A 21,553-nucleotide genomic window follows, 5' to 3' on the forward strand; every position below is an offset into this window, starting at 1 on the left:
ACCAAGCTCTAATTTTGGAAGTGTGGATGGGGCAGAAATCTGATTCATTTCTCACTTAAACACAAACTTGTCTAATTCACAGTTTCTGAAAGAATACATGAACTGAAACACAGTCATCCTTTGAAATCTGCACTTCTCTAGATTTTCCAATGCAGTTCTCCAGCAAAATAATGTACTCAAAAATGCATATACCAGGGTAAAATGTATGTATAAATGTGCATAATAGTGAAAATTGCATTATACATTTGGAATACTGAATATATTTCTGGTCACTTCGCCTCACCTCACCACAAAAAAGATCCAGCAGAACCTCAGCTCCCAAACCCCTTGGGAGCCGAACATTCCTGCTCCCAAATGAACATTTTTTTTGGAAGCCGAACATCCGATGTGGCTTCTGTGGCTTCCAATTGGCTGCAAGAAGCTCCTGCAGCCAATCAGAAGCCTCACCTTGGTTCCTGAACCGTTTTGGGAGTCGAACGGACTCCTGGAATGGATTAAGTTTGGGAACCAAGGTTCCACTGTATTGTAAAGTTGGAAAAGGTTCAAAAGATGTCTATCCAGTTGATCAGTGGGATGGAGCAACTCCCCTATGAGGAAAGGGCACATGGTGAAGCAACCTGGTGATGATTTCCTCAGAATCTGAACTGCTACGCAGACTGAGCCAACCCATATTTAGAGGCGTTGTGTAAGTTGGCTGCTAATTTCTGTGCCAGTGGAAAAACTGTGCTCCATCTTAGTTCTGGAAACTTTCAGATATTTGAAGATCATTATAAAGACTATATATTATCCTCTTTACAATAAATGTTGGTTTGCATGTTATACCTAAGCAGGGAAAGCAGGTGGGCAAGTGAGGTCTTGTGTGTGTGGCAGAAACATGTCTGTTGGCCTCCCCACCTCATACGCCTGACTCCCTTATGTTGGAGATGATATTTGCATAAAAGTGCATAGGCTATGTACACACAATTTGTATCCTTGGCAAATTGAGGGTATGAACTATAAATTCAGAGCCTGCACATGTTGGCATGGATGCACATAACCACTCCCTGATTAGAGTGGTTGCCCAGTGCATGGAGACTGAGCATGGCAAGGGGGTGTGGTCAGCGTCTGTGTTCCCGAACATGCGTACACCACACATACATCCATGTGTGGAATGACTATCTGCACAGAGGTCAAGGTACAATTTTGCTTGTGCTGCTATAAAGAGTCAAAGAAAGGCTCTCAGTGGTGGTAAAATCTGCAGCGAGATTCAGGCATTGTTTCTTTGTTTATTTATTAAAATGGTCAGTTGCTTTATCTTGCCCAGGGCAACCCAAAGTGACCTACAGCCAAACAAATAGTCAATAAACCCCACATAGAGTAGAGACATTAAAACCAAGAAGAATGAGAAATCCATTAAAAACATCCCTCCCACAGCTGGATCAGCGATGGCATTGCTAGATCCTGCTAAAGGAGAAGCTTTTCAGTGCAGTGTCTGAATTAGTGCTTCGCTAATTTAAACGCTTCCTGTGGCATTCTTCTCAATAAGGTTTTTTTTAATCTTTCCTGCTGCATGCTGGGATTTTATCCATCTTTGCTATGCCCATTTTAAAATGTGGAGAAAATAATGTGACACCTAAGATTTGAATGGAGAAACTGTGAATCACTTAACATTGTCTTAGAACATAACGAAAAATTGATGTAAAGGGAGAAAATAAGGATAGCCCTGCTAAACAACAACAGCAGCAGCAGCAGCTCATATTTACCATTTATATGTGACACTTTCAAGTATTCTACGCCCATCACATAGATTATCTAGTTGCAGTCCTTACTACAACCCTGTAAGGTTAGTGCTATCAGCCCCCTATATTGCAGATGATAGTACTTAAGACTGCGGGAAATTGGTTTTTCTAAGGCCATCTAGTGAATTCATGGCAGAGATGAGAATCAAGCCAGGGTCTCCTAGACCTGTAGTTCACTTTCCTGAGCACTATGCTACACCAGTAGCCTGATAAAGACTTGACTTTGATTTCACCAAACCCGAGCCCTTGTCCAGCTTCTCTGCCCACAGTACCCACAAAAAGAATAATCAATAAAGCTTGCTTGGGGATCCTTAACATTCTGTCAAATCCTGTCTATTATCCATTTCCTTGTTGTTGAGCCAAGCTGCTTAGCTATGATTAACTCCAGCCTTTCCCCCCTCTACTAGCCCTGGAATGCTGATTCTATATTTCAGGAATGGAATTCCACTAGATCTAGAACTTTAGCATATGTTTAACGTGTGAGGTGGAAATGAAATGCCATCCTGGTCCCTTCTTTCATGAGCCCAAGACTTATGATCCACAGCTCAGGAACAGATAGATTAATTGCATTTATTTTAGACAACCTGCATATTGCATATTACACTGGCATAGCAGGGTCACAAATACTGGAGAGAAAGTAGGATGAATGGCTTGAAGGGTTTCTTATCAGTTTGCAACCCATTTATAGGATGGAAAAATAGGCTTGAGATCTGCTCAAAAGTTCCTAAAGACAATGAGCATGTTTCCATTTCTTTTCTCAGAAAAATTTTAAACCTGCCGAGAGTAATGTTTCCCCCCAAAACAATACACATCAAAGGCTCAGATATCTGCCCCTTTAAAACCCTGATTAGATTTAAAGAGGAAATAATGTTAATCTCTACTAAATTTAGAACACTGTGCTGCTTTCAGGCCATGTTGTGTTGCGACAAAATGGCAGCACTCACTCATTGCCCTAGAAACCTACTTTATTAATGTATTCTCAGGCATACTGGATTATAGGCACACAATCTATTTTATGAAATATCACCAAAGCTTAATAAAAAGCTATTCTGTGGAGGACACAGAAGGGAAATACTTTTTCAGATTATTATTCATTTTAAAATTATTATATTATATTATATTATATTATATTATATTATATTATATTATATTATATTATATTATATTATATTATATTATATTATATTATATTATATTATAATATTATTATATTATATTATATTATATTATATTATATTATATTATTATAAATATACAAATTGAGTGCTATTGCCTTTACTCAAGATAAATTACAGAATATCACAAAACAGTGATCAGACAGAAGCAACTAAATACATTAATGTCAAGACCATAATTTTTGCTTCTAGCAGCTATGGGATGCTCTTAGCACCCCCCCCCCCTCTTTATTTGCTTACGATCTTTCAGTCCGACAGTTTCACCCAATCTAGACAGCTGAGTGGTTTGTCCTACCTTTGCCAGCCACTACTTTATGGTGGGAGTATTTGGGATTAATCAGTTTCTGTTATTTACAGTTTTTACTGCTATTAATAAATCTATTACCAAAGGATTCTGAGCTGTCAGTACAATGTCATACATACGGTAAATACAAATGTCAAAACTGTAGGATATGTTATAGTTTTTTATCTTGCTTACTTCCTTAACAAGGCTCTGTCCAATTTTGGGTGAACCCCCCCCCCTTCCAGTAAACCTCCCTGTCCTATCCCATGTTGTTGAGGGAGGGTCTAGACTCTCACAAATTGCTTTTCCACAGCATCAGGTGGTAAGAGGGGGCAGAAAACTACCCCCTGCAAACTTTACTAAATAAACTTAAGATCAAAACCATTGTCACGTAATTGAAAAAAATTGAAACCACTGAAGATCAAAATGTATTTGACATGTGTGCTCATTAAAATTAATGTTTCACCATTCATCACATCGGTGAACTTTATTACCTGATATTTCAACCAAAGAATATTACTACAATGATATTTCGCAAAAGAACCACGCACTGATTAATGCACAAATGTTACCGTAATTATAGTAGTTTACAATACTTGTTTCACAATCTCTCTTAATCCTGATGTAATTATTACTTCACATTCCCTCTTATGCTAATGGAAAGTAGTCTTAACATCTTCCCTTGTGATCATAGTAATTTACCATAAACATTGCACAATCCCCTAAGACTTAGTGTTATGAATAAGGGCTTGGAGACAGAGAAGCATGGCTGGAGTCCTATTTATTCAATGGTACTTTCCCCTCCCCCCACCTCTCCTAATTTCTTTATTCAAGGAAGACAATAATAAAAAATGTCAAACAAAGGTGCATCCTTGCAGGACTTCAGTACTACACAATAGTTTCGTTTAAATTGATCTAGTGACATAATAAAGGTAAAGGGACCCCTGACCATTAGGTCCAGTCATGGCCGACTCTGGGGTTGCAGCGCTCATCTTGCTTTTTGGCTGAGGGAGCCGGCATACAGCTTCTGGGTCATGAGGCCAGCATGACTAAGCCGCTTCTGGTGAACCAGAGCAGTGCACAGAAACGCCGTTTACCTTCCTGCCACAGTGGTACCTATTGATCTACTTGCACTTTGACGTGCTTTCAAACTGCTAGGTTGGCAGGAGCAGGGACCGAACAACGGGAGCTCACCCCGTTGTGGGGATTCGAACCGCTGACCTTCTGATCAGCAAATCCTAGGCTTTGTGGTTTAACCCACAGCGCCACCCGCATCCCTTAGTGACATACTACTCACCCTTTAACTATGCCTTTCCAACCCATTGTATACTTAGTTTCTTTTTATAATGATGTTATGCATAACTGTTCCAACAGTAGTTAAACTTGTTTAAATATGTGTGTTGTTTTCTTCACTCTTCTGTATCCATTGAAGAGTGAAAAGCCATACCTCAGTAGTAGAGCATCTGCTTTACATACAGAAGATCCTGGGTTAATTCCCCAGCATCTACAGCAGGCATGACCAAAGTTAGCCCTCCAGATGTTTTGGGAGTACAATTCCCATCATCCCTGACCACTGGTCCCATTAGCTAGGGATGATGGGAGTTGTAGTCCCAAAACATCTGGAGGGCCAAGTTTGGCCATGCCTGATCTACAGATAGGGCTGGCAGAGATTCCCTGTCTGAAATCCTGGAGAGCTGCTGCCAGAGTAGACAATACTGAGATGGATGGACCAATAGTTTGGATAATAATAATAAAATAATAATTTATTTCTACCCTGCCCATCTGGCTGGGTTTCCCTAGCCACTCTGGGCGGCTCACAACAGAATATTAGAAACACAATAAAACATCAAACATTAAAAACTTCCCTAATTAGGGCTGCCTTCAGATGTCTTTTAAAAGTCAGATAGTTTTTTATTTCCTTGACATCTGATGGGAGAGCGTTCCACGGGGTGGGCACCACTATCGAGAAGGCCCTCTGCCTAGTTCCCTGGAACCTCACTTCTCACAGTGAGGGAACCACCAGAAGGCCCTCGGAGCTGGACCTCAGTGTCTGGGCTGAACGATGGGGGTGGATACGCTCCTTCAGGTATACTGGGTCAAGGCCGTTTAGGGCTTTGAAGCTCAGCACCAACACTTTGAATTGAAATTTAAGATTATATTTCGATGTCCCTATGTATTCTGCTAAAGAAGGAGGCTGATATAGCTTCTTTTCAAAGCTGGTTAATAACAATTATTCCCCCTGCAGAATACATGTTTTTACATTCAACTTCCATTGATGTTGAATTTAAGCAAATACTATTTCACTCATGACATTTTTCATATGAGTTAGAAATTGTTAGTCAACTTCACAGAGAACCAGAAGAGTTTTGTTTTCCCTTTTGGCTGTAGATTTGCTTGAAACTGATGCTAAGATTATGCCTTGCATGTCAGGATGTAATTCTGTTGCAAAACTCCAGTGACATTAACAAAGCATAAGTGTGTGTGGTCAATGCACATATTCAGGAAATTTCTGGCTCAGTGGTTCTATACGCCATAGTGTTGGGCTAGCCTACCTTCCCTGAGGAAAAACACATTACCGTAATGTCAAATCAGTCTTGCATGTAGTAGTTGGCTGAATCCATAAGCATAGTTTGATCCTGCCGTTTAAGCAGCTGTTCCTGTCACCTTATCAAGAGTTATTAGTAACAAACACAGATTTACTAGGAGCTAGTCTCATAGCCTTTGAGTTCCTATTTCATTTAAGCAACATATTTTCATGATGGCCAGGTCGGTTGGAAACATATGCATGTAGTTCTTCCCTGTTTACTTTCAATCAAAAACTAATAATAATAACAGTAAGCACAACAGAAACAACACAAATACCTCTGCGTATTAGTTTAATATAATACAAAATTGGAGTGATCTTATTTTAGAAGGGAACAGGGCCTTGGTTCATTTTTAAGAATTCTGAGGAAGGCAGATGTGCCACAGGTACAACTTCTTCTAGCAGGATTGAGCAAAGAGCAGCTGTTGATTGTCACAGCTTGAGGGCTGTTCTAAGGAATGGTGCCCTGTGGTTGCCCTAAAATTGACCTTTTCTATTTCTGTTGCCTTGCCACTTACATACATTTTCATACAAATTTGAAAGCATACATATGACTTAGTTGCGTAGAATTTTCTTTTCACAAAACGTTATACTTTTTACCCCCTTGATACAGATGATGTTGATCATGGAAACATGTCTCAACTTTAATTAGAAATCCTGGCATTTGAAATTAGTTTCTTGAATTGCATTTAAATAAGGGGTTGAAATCGAAGCACCAACAGTGTTTTACAAACCACCAGGGCCGTCTTTACCCGGGGGTCCAAGGGGTGCGGGGCAGCCGGGCGCCGAATTCTGGGGGGCACCAAATGTATACCTACTGTATACTGGTCCCTCTCAATCGGCGGCAGTGAAAAGCAAGGGAGCGAAAGTCCCCACCCGCCTCCTCCGTCACATCAAATATTCTCAACGAGTCAGGAAACAAAAGCATTTTTTTCTGCTGCATCGTTGTTACAGTGAGCGATTCCCCCCAAAAAAGCTAAACAACTTTGAGTTCGCCCCCCCCAAAAAGAAGGTCAACAACTTTGGCTTCCCCCTCCCCAAAAAAGCTCAATAAAAATTAATTTGGGGGCGGCTAAACTAAATTTGGGGGCGCTGGGTGGATCTTTACACCCCGGTGGCACGTATGCTAAAGATGGCCCTGCAAACTTCAAACCCAAATAGCGTTACGTGGGGTCATATCCAACACTGCAAATCAAGATTTGTAAAATTGTAGTTCAGCAGTTTCAAATTTAGGAAATTTGGTAAGTGTGGGCCAATATTTCTTTCAGGTTCAACTCTACAAAATAGTAATGATTATTTCATTCTTTTCCTGTGATTTCGTAAGAGATTCCTGCATTAAGTACAATACATCAAGGTAATGTAGCTAACATAGGCATTTTTGTCTCTGATCCTTAGAACAGAAGGGGGTGTTTCAAAAGGTGCAACTGTGGGAGTTCTTCTGGACCTCAACAAGCACACCCTGACCTTTTACATAAATGGGCAACAGCAGGGACCTCCAGCATTTGAAAATGTGGAGGGTGTCTTCATGCCTGCATTAAGCCTCAACCGAAACGTGCAGGTAAACTTAATTTCCCCACAGATTTATTTATTTGCTTTGGTATCCCACCTTTCCTCAGAGGAGCTCCTAGTAGCATACATAGTTCGTCCCCTCCTCATTTTATCCCTATAACAATTCTTTGAGGTGGGTTAGGCCAAGAGATGGTGACTGGCCCACCGTCACCCCGTCAGCTTCATGGCTGAGTGGAGATTTGAGTCCTGGGCTCCCAAGTTCTGCTCTCACTCCACACCATGTACATTTCATGTACATTGCCAATCTTTCTGTATAAGCTGGAGCCATTTCAAACTCTGGTCATTTTTCTGTAGGGATTCAATTGCTTACTGACACATTCAATTGCAAATAGACAAACTTACGGTAGGTTGTACAATTAAAGCAGATTTGATCCTTTTCTTCAACAAACCTGCCCCTTTCATATAACTTCCCCACAAACTTTGTGCAAACAAATCAGGATGAAAGCTATAAAACAAAAAAAACCAGGTTGTCTGGGAGTAACCAGAATCAAAATCAGAGAATGGGTGGTACAATTTCCTTTATCCAAATAGCCCAGTCAAGTAGTACAGTATTATTTGTTGGTGGACTGGCACAAACTGCATGAAAGTCAGAAGTTTTGGATGAAGAAAATCTAACTAGTTAAAGGAAACACAGTCGTGTGTTGGTTCTCGAATGCCTTGGTATGTGTACATTTTGGCTCCCAAACACCGAAAACACAGAAGTGAGTGTTCCGTTTTTTAAACGTTCTTGGAAACCAAATGTCCAATGCGGCTTCCACGGCTTCCGATTGAATGCAGGAAGCTCCTGCAGCAAATTGGAAGCCGTGCCTTGGTTTTTGAACAGTTCCGGGAGTCAAACAGACTCCTGGAATGGATTAAGTTTGACAACCAAGGTACCACTGTAGATAATGGTCTACCAGACACTCTTTATATATCCTGTATAAATTCCCCCTTAACTGAGGTGATTCTGGGTGTGGGCAGGGCAGGCAGTCATTTGGGCTGCATTCACACAAGCAGTGTATTCTGTTTCTCTGACACTTCCCTAACTTCTAAATCCCACACTATATTTGAGCTTTCACATGATATAAAACAGGAGTCAGCAACCTAAGGCCCATGGGCCACAAGTGGCCCACAGAGGGATCTCCACTGGAGTGAACCGGCCCAGGCAAGGTAAACCTTGCCGACCCCTGATATAAAAGACTCTTCCAGAAATCTAGTGGGATATAGTGAGAGTTTAGCACTCAATTCCACGTTAATTGCTTCCAGAAAAAAATATGCTTGCAACCCCATTAACTCTGTGAAACTCAGTGCTGAAAGTGAAATGTGGGGCTGTATACCTGCATACAGATCTTTCCTGCCATTTTCATGGGTAAATCATGGGGGAACAGAAGCATGCATGTGCAGAAAGGGTGAGGGAGTGGCAATGTTGTCCAATGACATTCATTGTTGTGTCAGGAAAGAGATGAGAGGAGGTAACTCCTAGCAACCTCTTACAGAACCCTGGGTTTCCATGGAACCCGTTGAGAAAGGCTGCTTTAGACTAACTTCTGACCCACACAGCATTTTCAGGCCTGAGCCTAAGGAGCTTCTCTAGTCTGGCAAGGCTATGGAGTTTCTCCACACAATGCATGGAGACTCCATAGCTAACTAAGGCTGTGAAAGTATTCCACAAAATGTTTCTACTTAGCAATTGCCTGGAACAGCAGTAGTCAGAGTGGTGCTCTTCACATATAACAGGCTAACAACTGCCGTCTTCCCTGACCATCGACTGTGCTGTCTGGAGCTGATGGGATTTGGGAGTCCAACCATTATGTTGGCTCCCCTTGTCTACTTGTGAGGGGGAGGGAGGGAGTTCTAATTTGTCAAAAGGGCAACTTCAAGTGGTCAGAACTGTCTTTTTAAACTGATGAGAAGCCCTTCCACATTGACTAGTTCCTATGCTATCAAACTCATGGTATAGTTGACGGTTTCCTGCTTCATCTTCAAGTTTCAGTTCTAAGTCTTCTTTCGTATTTTTCTCCTCGCAGGTGACTCTGCACACAGGACTCGAGGTACCTCAGACTGTCAGACCACCAAAGCTGCCGAGCAACTGAGCTCCTCTTACGTAAATCTGAGCTGGATTTTATAATCTTTCTAAATAGATTTTGGCATAAATATATACGGAGCATTCGTCATTTAGATCAAAATCAGAATTGGTTATTAGACTTAAGTAACCTAACGCTGTTTTTTGTCTACATGCATTTCAAAATGTTACAGCCTTCTGAGAGTGCTTGCATCACCAAATTTCCTGTGCATTAGCAGTGTGTGAAACCTGATTGGTCTGCCCATCTAAAGTCAATCACATAAGTGGATTTTTTTAATATCAAAAAATGCCTCATTTTCCTTTTCATCCATTTTTCCTTTAGCCACTCAAGTGGCACATGCCAGAGAAAGTGAAAAGTACTTTATCACCATTGATTAGACTGGGATTAAATTCATTGTTGTTATTGCTTTCCATTCCGGTCTCTGAATGTCCAAATACTGTAGGTACTGTTTGGATATAAAGGACCCAGTCCCACTGGTGGGATTTGGACTAAGTGACCTCTGAGGCATCCTCCAGATTTGGGCATGATGAAACAGGAATGAAATTGTTTGTGATCCCACTGAGGTCAGTAGCATAATTCTCAGTGACTCCACTGTGAGCAAGGACTTACCATTTTTAAAGCAATATATGCTGCAGGCCTCAAACTGATTGCTGCAGAATAATGCTACCAGACCTCTGCACTGGTGTAGCTGCTTGCAGCACTTGACTGAAGCTCATGCAGCACTAATGTAACTTCATGATTTGTGACTTTGTGGTTGAGAATATAATCAAATGATTTGCAAACAGAGCAGATCTCTGGAAGAGATTCACTCATTAAAACACAGATAAGAACATGTGGGGCAACAAAGCAGTAAAATAATAATAAATCTTTAACATCTTTATGTGATTTTAGATCCTCTTCTTTTACCTATGTCCCCCACTCCACCTTTCTAGTCAATATTCTATTATTCAACAGGACTTAATTAACAAAACCACTAAACCACATACCACTCATATCCTCCTTCTTCCAGTCTAGCAAAATGGACTTTGCTTAACTTATCACTCATACATATTCTTCCACAAGTATTTGTTAGATTGCAGTGAAGCCCTTTTTGAAGTTGTTTCATGGCTATCTGAGATGCCAGCTGAGTCAATCTCTCAGCACGTAGCAACAACTTCGTTTTTAGGGCCAAACTAGATGTGACATTAACTGTGTCTGTGCATTTAGCACACTTAAAAAATAATAAAATGAGCTGATGTGGTGCTATTCATTGGCAGCCAGGATGGGTGGGTTGCTCCCAGCTCAAAGAGCAGCTTCAAAGGAATGATTTTAGGAAGGATGCATCTCTCCACCCTGCTTCTGTGATCCCAGTAGTTACCTATCCCTGATGTACTTTAAATGCAAATATGTATTTAGTATGAGGTCTAGTGGCCAGGTTCAGACAATTTTTCTTGGCTTCATAAACCATGGTCAAGTGGACTACTCCTTCTTTCTTTACTCCTCCTCTCCTTATGCCAGCTTCAGCACTTAATTATTGGTTTGACATTAAGCCAGAGTTCCCCATTACTGTACGTCTGAACCAGGGAAATCTGGGTTAATCACAATTAATTAACTAGGATACTAAACCTGGTTAGTTAATGAGATGAAGGCTGGATCTAGACACATCAAAAAACTGTTTCTGGAAAATGTGTTGTAAAGCTCATAATGGGAAATCACATTGTCAAAGAATCGAACTCTACAGCACCATATGGTGTCTCAGTGTTATAACACATTTATAATGCTTTTTTTCCTTTTTCCCTTTTTTTTTTTTTTTTTTACTTATGTAGCTGAGTCCTAAGTCACAGTTCCTCTGATCAGACATAATAGAGGACTCTGGTTAAATACCAAGCCAGGAACTAAGTACTGAAGGCAGATTTCAAGAGGTGGAGGAAGGAGCAAATCCATGTTTCATGTACCATGATCTATGATGCAAGGAAATATTGTTCAAATCCTGCCATAGGGTAGCAAATGTTCTAGTCTGTGATGAGATGGTTAGTATTATCAACATCATGCAGCCATTACTTTAGTCTGGATGAAGATGAGGCCTTGCTCAATCAAGTTCTTACATAACTTCACCATATGTTCTTTCAGAGTATTATTTTACCAATTATTTACCTTTCTAATGATGCTATCACTCGTTTGTACATTTAGATGTGCATCTAGGCTAATACACATGCTCTCCTCCTGTTAAAAAGCAACACATGCCAACAGAAGTCCCAGGTGATGCAGGTGTTGTTGCAGGAGTTGGGGAGGAATGCTGAAATGGTCTTCCCCAGAAAGAGCCGGGTAAAACTCTAGCATAGAACAGGAGTGGGGAAACTGTAACTTTCTAAATGCTGTTGGACTCCATCTCCCATTAGCCTTAGCTACTATCGCCAATGGTCAGGGATGATGGGAGATGTAGTTGAGCAATATATGATGAACTACCCCTTCCCCACCTGTTACCTAAAACCATCTCCCTGATATGCTAGTTTTATATGCATGGGGAATATGTTTTGCCGGGAAGCAGGAAAGACACCCAGTCCCTGACCGGCAGTCTGAAATTAAGGACACCAGAAATGGATATATCACAAGAACATTCTGCTCATCTGCTATAACACTGATATAATTATGTGCCCTTAGTTAATACAGTTGTACCTTGGAAATCGAACAGCTCAGTTCCCGAATGTTTTGGCTGCCCAATGTTGCAAACCTGTTCTGCTTTGTGAACTAATTTTGGAAGTTGAATGTCCGACAGGGCTTCCACAGCTTCCGAGAAGTCCAGAAGCCGCGCTTTGGTTTTCATATGTTTTGGAAGTCGAAAGGACTTCTGGAATGGATTCCATTTGACTTCCAAGGTACGACTGTATAAGAATTTTATACATTCCAAATCCAGCTTTCTGCCTTGAATAACACCTCAGATATGGGACATACTGATATGTAGCATGTGGTTTATTTGTTTGTTTGTTTTTTAAAGAAAACCTTGGCTAGTTCAGATGTTAAATTGGGCCAGGAGTCATCCCAGCATCTGCATCTGCAGTATGTGAGTCCATGGGTATAATAATTAGCAAAACACATTATCTCCAGCATACATTTCTGAACATCAGAGATAATGGGAGTTGCCTATGACATTCTAGCTCATACATTGCATTGTAAAAATACATTGCTGTGACACTTCTGCTGAAATCAAATGTGGCCCTGAAAATCAGGACCTCAGAACCATGGAGACTAGGCATGCCATTGCATGCAGACATTTACTGTTCAGAACATCATGGTAGGCATCCTCCACTCATCGTACATGTGGAGTTCTAGTCATTATTTATTATTCATACAGGTATATTACATGGAAATCTGTGGTGCATAGGGGTGTGCATTTGACATGGAAACTGAATTTAATGCATCAACTGAATTTGCGATTATCATGCTTATACTGCTGCAAGGATTCAGTGACTGGGCTTCACACAATTCCTAGAACTACTACACAACAGCATCTCATGTGCATTGATCCAAATGCATCCCTATCATAGTTTCTGTGATTCGATGTGGAACTTCATACGCAACTCAAATGAGCTTTCCATGCATGTATGCAGAGAGTACTATAACAGTGGAGAGTTATTGGGGAAGGATTAAGAAGCGGGAGAATTAGGAATCTCATGGTGAAGAAATGGAGGGAACTGCCAGTTAAACATTTCCATGCAATTCCAACTTTTTCTTTCCTGTTTCCTCCAGTCTTGCAAGTAGCAAACAGACACTAAGACTGCCAAGGAAAGAATACCAGTGGGTTGGACAGAAAGGTTCCCTTTCTCTGACAGAATGGTCTGGAAAGATTCCTTCCACTGGTGGGGGGGAAACTCATTCCATTACAGCAAGTTATTTCCATTGGAGGAAGGAAGCATTTGGATCCAACCAACCCTGTGAAAATGTCTAATTTCCCCTCTTAAGCCTGCAAGCAAAGGTGCTTTCTGTTAAGATGTAGCTCTTTTTATTATGATACTTTAATTTTAAGATACTTCTATATGACTGTGATATATTGACAGTAGCGACAAATGCTGTTCTATTTATTGAATTTCTTGTTTAAAAGTTATCAAAGGGTTCAGCATCAAGCCTACCTCACCTAACATCTTATGGACCCTGCTCACTGTGACCTAAGCCTTGTCTGAATTTAGAACTTGTACAGATTGTAATGACTTATTATACAGTACTTCTTTGGAAATACATCATACGGCCATGATTCCCAAATGGCTGGGCAGCCATTTGGCTCCTGTGAATCACAACAGCTTTATGGGCCAGAGGTGAGCGTTGGGAATAAGGTGATGCAAAAGACTAAGAGGATTCTGTTTCTGATCCAGCCTAAAGCCAACAGATAGGCCCAAGAAACCCAGTAATCCCATTGGTATTAGTCCCATTTAGTAAAATATTTCGGAATCACAGTTGAATGTTAGTGCCACATTTCAGTAATATATTCCTTGTTATACAACCTTGATACCGAAAACACTGGGCTTTTCTTATTAGCAGTAAAGCAGCACTGCTTGTTAGTGTTAGATTGAACTTCTATCTTCACTTTCAATGATCCCTTGCAATTGAAATTCTTGCAATCCAATTTTTAAAGGGATTTGAAATCATTTTTATACACCTGTTGCAGAGTTCTTTTTTATAATTTCTCTCTGTGTATATATAGATATGGCACCATAAATTGGTGTGGTGCACTTGCACTAGACTTTTCTTGTAGATTGTGACTAAACAAAAAGGTGTACCACAAGCTTAGAAGACTGAAGGCAATGCATGCTATTGGAAGGGGGATTCTTCCTTGCTGTGGAGAAGTGAATAATCCTCTCCATTTCTGTTCTTTCTCGGATTCTAAGGGAAGAATAAACTAGACAGAATCTTCACCTCCCTTTTATCAAAACTAAGGGCCATTTCATAGGAATGAGTTTGCAGCTTTTGCATTTTTAGGTGTACACTTTAAATTTCTCTGGTGCATACAAAAAGCATGTAACATAGGAAGTACTAAAAAGAGCTGTTAAAAATATGTTAGGCTGGATTCACCTAATAAGCACTGTCAGCGGAAGCCACGTGCAATTCTGCTTGCACAATTGGGCTTCCCTCAGTTCCCAGCTATGCAGCTGTGGGAACAAGAACAACAGGAGGATGAAAAAAGGCAATGATAAATCATATAAGCTAGAATGAATGGCAACAGAGGGTCCCTGCAGGAAAACATACACTAATAACCCAGCTCAGCTATCTGATTATTAGTATGCAAGCATGGACTACGCAATTTGTGCATTTACACTAAAGGAAAATGCTGTTGCTGACTTTTATTCATATAATTATTTCAGACAACTGCTACAAAGCTTTTGCTACTGGCTACAGTATTTTTTCCCAAAAATTAGCAACCCTGCTTTATGACATTGCGGACCCACCATTAGCTTCCCGCTTCTCTAGCTGTTTCTTTTTATGTAATAACTTTGAATCTTTGAAGGAGTGGCCCCCCAAATTTTCCTCCATCCCCTTTGAAGACCTCAACTGATGAATCCACATTACTCAGTTGTCTTTATCAATTGTGGGGGTGAGGAGGAAGAGAGAGAGATGTTTCAGGAATGATGAAAAGCCTTTTACTTACTGTGCAGTGTAGAGAGATATCCATTGTCATTCTTCCGCCTTCATAACTTTCCCTGACAAAACGGCCCCATTTTATACTGCTGCAGTTAATTAGAAGAAAAAATGATATGCAGTTGCTCAATGGTTTCCTTCCTACTGACAGATTTTTAAAATAGAAAACCCTACTTTTGCTGATTTCATTCTATACGTCATTCATTCCATCTCCCCGCCATGCGGGAAACTGTTTTCTCGTTAGGAAAAAGAAATCTTTGTCTGAAGGGACATAGCTCAGTGGTAGAGCATCTGCTCTGCATGCAGAAGGTCCCAGATTCAAATTCTGGCATCTCCAGGTTGGGCTGGGGATGATTCCCCACCTCCCCTGGAAAGTCACTGTCACTTGGTGTAGACCAGTGTTTCCCAACCTTGGGCCTCCAGCTGTTTTTGGACTACAACTCCCATCATCCCTAGCTAGCAAGACCAGTGGTCAGGGATGATGGGAATTGTAGTTCAAAAACAGCTGGAGGCCCAAGGTTGGGAAACACTGGTGTAGACAATACTGAGCTGGAGAATGGACTCAGTTTAAGGCAGCTTCCCATGTACTGCAGAAAGGACAGTGGTGTTTACTCAGAAGTAAGTTCCATTGAGTTCAGTGGGGCTTCTTCCAGGTAAGAGGGTAGAGTTACCGCCTGAGTTGACCTATTCAGGTCCGACTTGCAAATTGGATTTTTTCAGATTTAGAAGGCAGGCCAGAAAGCATGTCCCTCCTGAGTCCTGACTGTATTAATGAAAGAACAAAGCATAAAGAGAAAGGCCACAGTTCGACAGTGTACCTAAAGCCACCATGGGCTTAAAAGTGTCTAATTTACCTTGGATTATAGCCAAAATATATTGGACTGAGGGGAGGGGGGAAGGTGAAATAAGCTATATCAGAGTTTTAAGAGGAGATTATTAATATGTAATGTAATGTATTATGTATACATACCAATCCATCTTAGTGTATATAATGCATTGTAATGTACCGGCGTAGTCAGTTATTGATTCGTGGTCACATTCCATTGTAGTGCTGTAGATTTTTTTAAAGACTTGTTCCGCAAAACGAAAAGGGGGGGGGACGCACTTGGTTTCCAAGTTTTTTTAGGTGTTTTAGAGAAAGACAAAGTGTGTTGTTTTGACTTTTATCCTCCTCTTTTAATATGGACAATAAGTTTTAAGAGATTATGGCTCCGCCACCCACCACAGTGCATGGCACTGCAGTTTGCTATCCGGTGCAATCCATATTCTAGATGTACACAACCCCAGCTCTGCTTTGCCTGCAGCTCGAGCCTGATCCATACATCTACCAGATCGGCAATCCCCTCTGTGCGGTGGAGGAGGAACTGAAATATGTCTCGCTCCTCCACCACACTCAGAGCATAATATATGAGGTAGGTGTTCCAGACTGAGTCACATGTGCATGGAAGCCTGTTTCACACCCACCCACCCACCCAAACTCCTTTTTAGGTGGCTGAAATCACAAAACTTGAGCCTCCAGAAGGCTTGTGGGATTCTTAGGTTATGGGTGTGTTTCAGGGGAGATTGAAACTGGGGACCACACTATATATTGCATGAATGTAATCAGTGTGTACGTTGTTTGTTGTGCAACTAGCAGCCCAGGGAGGGCTGGGAAGCCTGTGTGACCTTGAGTTCATGTGAGCTCGGGAGAATGTATATGGTATGTATATGGTCCTTCCACATACATACAGACAGACATAGAAACTGCTGTTTGCATCTTAGTTGAGCCCTTCATTGGTGTACATGGAAGCTTCCCTTGAAACGCAAGCGGCAGCTTTGGAAAGACAATGTTTGATGAACTCTCCCTTCCCAACTCCTGCAATACTGAAGCTGCTCAGGCTTCCCTGCAGCTGCTATTTACATAGCAGACACAAATATTACCGGTAATTACATTCACACAATGAATGTCAGCTCTAGCCTGGCCCTTAGACTTCAAGACGCACCGGGCAGAAATGCACAAGAAATCTCAGTTGGATTCTTCTGTATTTTTTTCCCTACCCACAGCTTGCATGCAAGGATGATAAGGCAGAGTTATGGTACAGTTCTGTAAAGTCTAACCCTGGGTTTTGACCTACCTTTACAGCATCCTTGAATAGAAAAATTGAAACATTAATTGTAGGAAGTGCAGTAGAGTGTAGTCATAAAGTCACGTCATAACCTCGGTGAGTCCTTCCACAGTTTAAATTACCAAACCAAATCAATACAAGAATTTAGTGGAGGTGGCTTGTTATTGCTAATGTTTAACCTCTTTCTTTCTTTCTTTTTTAATGAGCAGTTACCTATTTTTATTGACAATATTTATTTCAGAATCAAACAGGGCAGCAAAACCAAGCACAAATTGATTTAAAATGAAATACGCATAGCCAGGCTTCTCTAGAATTCCACATACACCATGATATCTACATCCTCACACAGTCTAATTTAATTATTTCAGTGGGTTTGTAACCTAGGGCTGGATAAATCTACTGCATTCAGGAGATTTCTCTAAAAGCAACAACCCCACCCACCCGCAGTAGTTCCTTTCACACACCCTTGTCAGGAAAGAGAGTGGCAATTTGATGAGAAAAAACCCCAACATGATCAGACCCATCAATCTACATGTCTGGCTCAAATTGTTCATTCCAGCACGCTAAGTACTCTGGCAGAGAGGCTCTCTGCACAAGGCAAGCCATCCATGTGGCAACTGCTGCATAGAGATCCAAAGAAGGTACTTTTGTTGGTCTCCATCTGCATGGGTATCACTTGAATGAACACTCTCAGCCAGACTGTGGTGTAGTAATCTAAGGACTATGGGCCAGCTTCCATTCCATATACAGTACTGGACTCCTTTTGGGGGGAAAACCCCATAGACCATGACACCTATGCTCGCAGCACATATTCCCTGTTGTGGGAAATTGTGAGTACCGTATTTTTCGCTCTATAAGATGCACCAGACCACAAGACGCATCTAGTTTTTGGAGGAGGAAAACGGGGGGGGGGGGGAGAGAGATTCTGAATCTCAGAAGCAAGACAGCAAGACGGATCGCTGCGCAGTGAAAGCAGCAATCCCTCTTGTTGTTCTGGCTTCTGTGATAGCTGTGCAGCCTGCATTCACTCCATAAGATGCACACACATTTCCCCTTACTTTTTAGGAGGGGGAAAGTGAGTCTTATAAAGCAAAAAATACGGTACTTGAAAATCTGCCCTGCCCTGCGGGGTTGGGGAGAGAATCTTATTTTGCATATAGCAAGTGGCAACAGATTTTAAATGTGGCACTAGCTTTATTTATTTAATTTAGATCTTGCCCTGGCTCCCAAAAGAGCCCAGAATAACAAACACAGCCATACTTTTCCTTAAAGAAAGGATTATAGAACAGTTACAATCAGAGCTTTATTTGGGCCAGAATTCACCGAAACTCAGTTCCGGAACCTCTCAGGTGGGCACCATTGCCATTGTAAGAGAACAAGGGAAGTATTCATGGTGAGTTCCGGCACCTCTTTTTCTAGAAAAATAGCACCGGTTAAAACATTATAAAAACGGTTACAATTGAAAACATTGTTTTGTCCAGTGATACAAGGAGTGCCAGGAACAGTGTTCTTCAGCCTCCGAATGCCTGGGTAAGCAGGCATGTTTTCAAATTCCTCCAGAAATAATGCTGGGGACAGACCTACCACACTAGGAAGTGCATTCCACAAATGGGGGACCACTACTGAAAAGGCCCTGTTACATGTCAACACCAATGAGGATGGCATGATCCCGCTGATGGCATGATCAAGGCTTTGCCTTGTTATCACTCTCTTTAATGTTGTCATGCAAATGGCTATGTTCTACCTCCAGCGCTATCAGTGGTCTGTCTCTGAATATCACTTGCTGGGAATCACATGTGGGGATAGTGCTGCTGCACTCAAATCCTGCTTATGAACTTCCCACAGGCATCTGGCCACTGTGAGAACAAGCTGGAGGGATAGATGAGCTTTTGGCCTGTTGTAGCAGGGCTCTTCCACTGTCCTTAAACTCTTATGTATGATGACTTCCATGCTCTTCTGTGAGTGCAGGCAAAGAGACTGTAATAAACATGTCAGAAGTGTGAGTTCACTGGATGCAACATTTAATTTCAAATTGAGAGGTGTTGTAATAGCTGTTATAAACAGATCAGTGACCTTGAAACCAATCACATGATCACTTCCAGAAAGTCTTTGCACAGGAACTTCATGTACCTGTGTTATTGTCATGCGGAAAGGCTTTTAAACACCATTGTTGTGAAAAGTCTATCGATGTGACACAGAACATTCTATTAGAAATGGCCAAGAGCGTGCAAAGATTAAAAATTCTTCCCACGTGGAAGATTTCACTAATCTTTTAAAATTGCACAACAGTAATCATCACCATACATTTACATTGTCCTTTGAGAGTACTTATCGTCTTAAGACAATAAGCTTGTTTACTTGTGAATTTCCAAAGTGAAACCTCAAACTGGTACGAGCTTTTCTGTCCCCACCCTGTGACACCCACTCTGTTACAGGAAAGAATGAGAGGAGATGATTGGGTGCCCAGAAACATGCCATGTTCCCAAAAGACAAAGTGCAGCCTGGCATTCTCCTTACTTTCCTTTCACAGAAGAAGGCAGGGAACACCCATGCTCCTCAGACTCATACCAGCTTGATATTTCTCCTTGGAGAGTAATAGTAAACAGTCCGAAGGCTTGCCAAGAGTTGGCATTCAAAGCCGATTCTTTGCCACTGATACCTGCATGACAGAAAAAAGTCAATAGGTACAGATATTTTTCATTGCTTCCCTCTCACAAGGAAGGGCCAATCAGCAGAATTTATTTTTTGCTATGCAATATTAAAGGACCCAGAACCCCTTCTCAGTTTCATGGGAGTTGACAACCCTGTGTTAGGTAAATGCTGTCAATAAAAATACCAAGCTGTTAAAAAATAGTGAATGGAAGCACAGCCTGAAGACACGGTATGATGAAAATGTTATAGAATTAATGCATGAGGTAGAACTGCTGTTTTTTCTCAAGTTGTTATAAAAAAGCATGGAAGACGTTAATTTAAATGTTGGCAAAAACAATTGGAAAGAAAGTCACATGTTATGTTCATGTTTGCTTAAGTAAAGAATACATTTATTTACTCTTGTTTTCTTCCCTAATCATGACCTTTTTGTTTCTGTCATGTAGCCTAGTTAATATCCTTAGATCTGGTGGAATGTACATATGTCACCAGATCACGTAAGGGGAAAAATTTAACTTTTTCTAATTTTTCTACCTGTAGCAAAGTTTGTATTTTTTCAATTGGAAACAAAACAATTTTTGTCTTATTGTCTCAAAGTCAAAACTTTTTGTGTATTTGCCCCTTTTGGAAAACATAAAGTATGAGTTTATGCTGTTTTACAAATTTTAAATAAATTCTTATTACACTGCCAACAAACCCATTGACACCGTCTCCTTTATTTTCTGCTAAAATACAGTTGCATCCATGTAATCTCCCAGCAAGGTTTAGTTAGCAACAAAGCACTGTCATTGATGAAGGGTTGTAGTTTGGTGGTGCAGCAGAAGGTCCCCGGTTCTATTCCCAGGTAGGGTTGGGAGAGACCTGTCTGAAACCCTGGTGAGCAGCTGCCTGTTAAGAGTACCCAATAAAATTGTCACATTGCCCTCACTTGCTGAAACTCTTAAAAAAAAGCTAATAAAAACAACAGCTCTGATATTGGAAACTTGACCTCATTTGTATCCCAGCTTTTCTTAAAGGGAAGCTGAAAGCAGGATATACAGCAAGGGTGGGAACCTCTTGCAAGACTGAGTGCCACATTCCCTCATGGACAACCTTCCAGATGCCAGAAGTGGATGGGACCAGGGGGGGAAATTGGGCTGAGCGACTCTTACCTCTGTTGAACGAAACAGAAAGCCAGACGTTTCTACATCACCCCATCCAGGTAAACAAGAGGATTTTTCTTAGCACAGAATTTGTATTGGCTGGGCATTAAGTTTCAATAACTTCCTCAGTTTCCTTCCTTTGCAAGTGTGAGCCCCTCCTCAGGCCATAGTCCCAGTTTGCTCTATTTTTTCACAAGCATTTGGTTGGCCACTATGAGAAAAGGATGCTGCACTCAATGGGCCAATGGCCTGTCTAAACCACTGAGCCCCTTGGGCATGCTGATTAGAAGGTCGGTGGTTCGAATCCCCGCAACCAAGTGAGCTCCTGTTGCTCTGTCTCAGCTCCTGCCAACCTAGCAGTTTGAAAGCACACCAGTGCAAGTAAATAGTTACCATTGTGGCAGGAAGGTAAACAGCGTTTCCGTTCGCTCTGGTTTCTGTCACTGTATTCCGTTGTGCCATAAGCAGTTTAGTCATGCTGGCCGCATGACCCAGAAAGCTGTCTGTGGACAAACGCCGGCTCCCTTGGCCAGAAAGCGAGATGAGCATTGCAACCCCATAGTCGCGTTTGACTGGACTTAACCGTCCAGGGGCCTTT

The 21,553-nt window shown here is 41.3% G+C and overlaps 1 protein-coding gene across 4 annotated transcripts in view; it reads left to right on the plus strand.

Moving 5' to 3' along the window:
* TRIM67 (tripartite motif containing 67) overlaps positions 1-15,298 on the plus strand; it is a 43,327-nt gene extending 28,029 nt beyond the window's left edge. For all 4 annotated transcript variants that reach the window (XM_082217089.1, XM_082217091.1, XM_082217090.1 and 1 more), the window contains exons 9-10: positions 7,216-7,378; positions 9,396-15,298. In XM_082217089.1, the coding sequence (XP_082073215.1) occupies positions 7,216-7,378; positions 9,396-9,461 (229 nt within the window). In that variant the 3' untranslated portion in view covers positions 9,462-15,298. The remainder of the gene's footprint in view (positions 1-7,215; positions 7,379-9,395) is intronic.
* The last annotated feature ends 6,255 nt before the right edge of the window (positions 15,299-21,553 follow it).

Source organism: Podarcis vaucheri (assembly GCF_965113315.1).
Source record: "Podarcis vaucheri genome assembly, chromosome: 3".
NCBI classification, from domain to species: Eukaryota; Metazoa; Chordata; class Lepidosauria; order Squamata; family Lacertidae; genus Podarcis; species Podarcis vaucheri.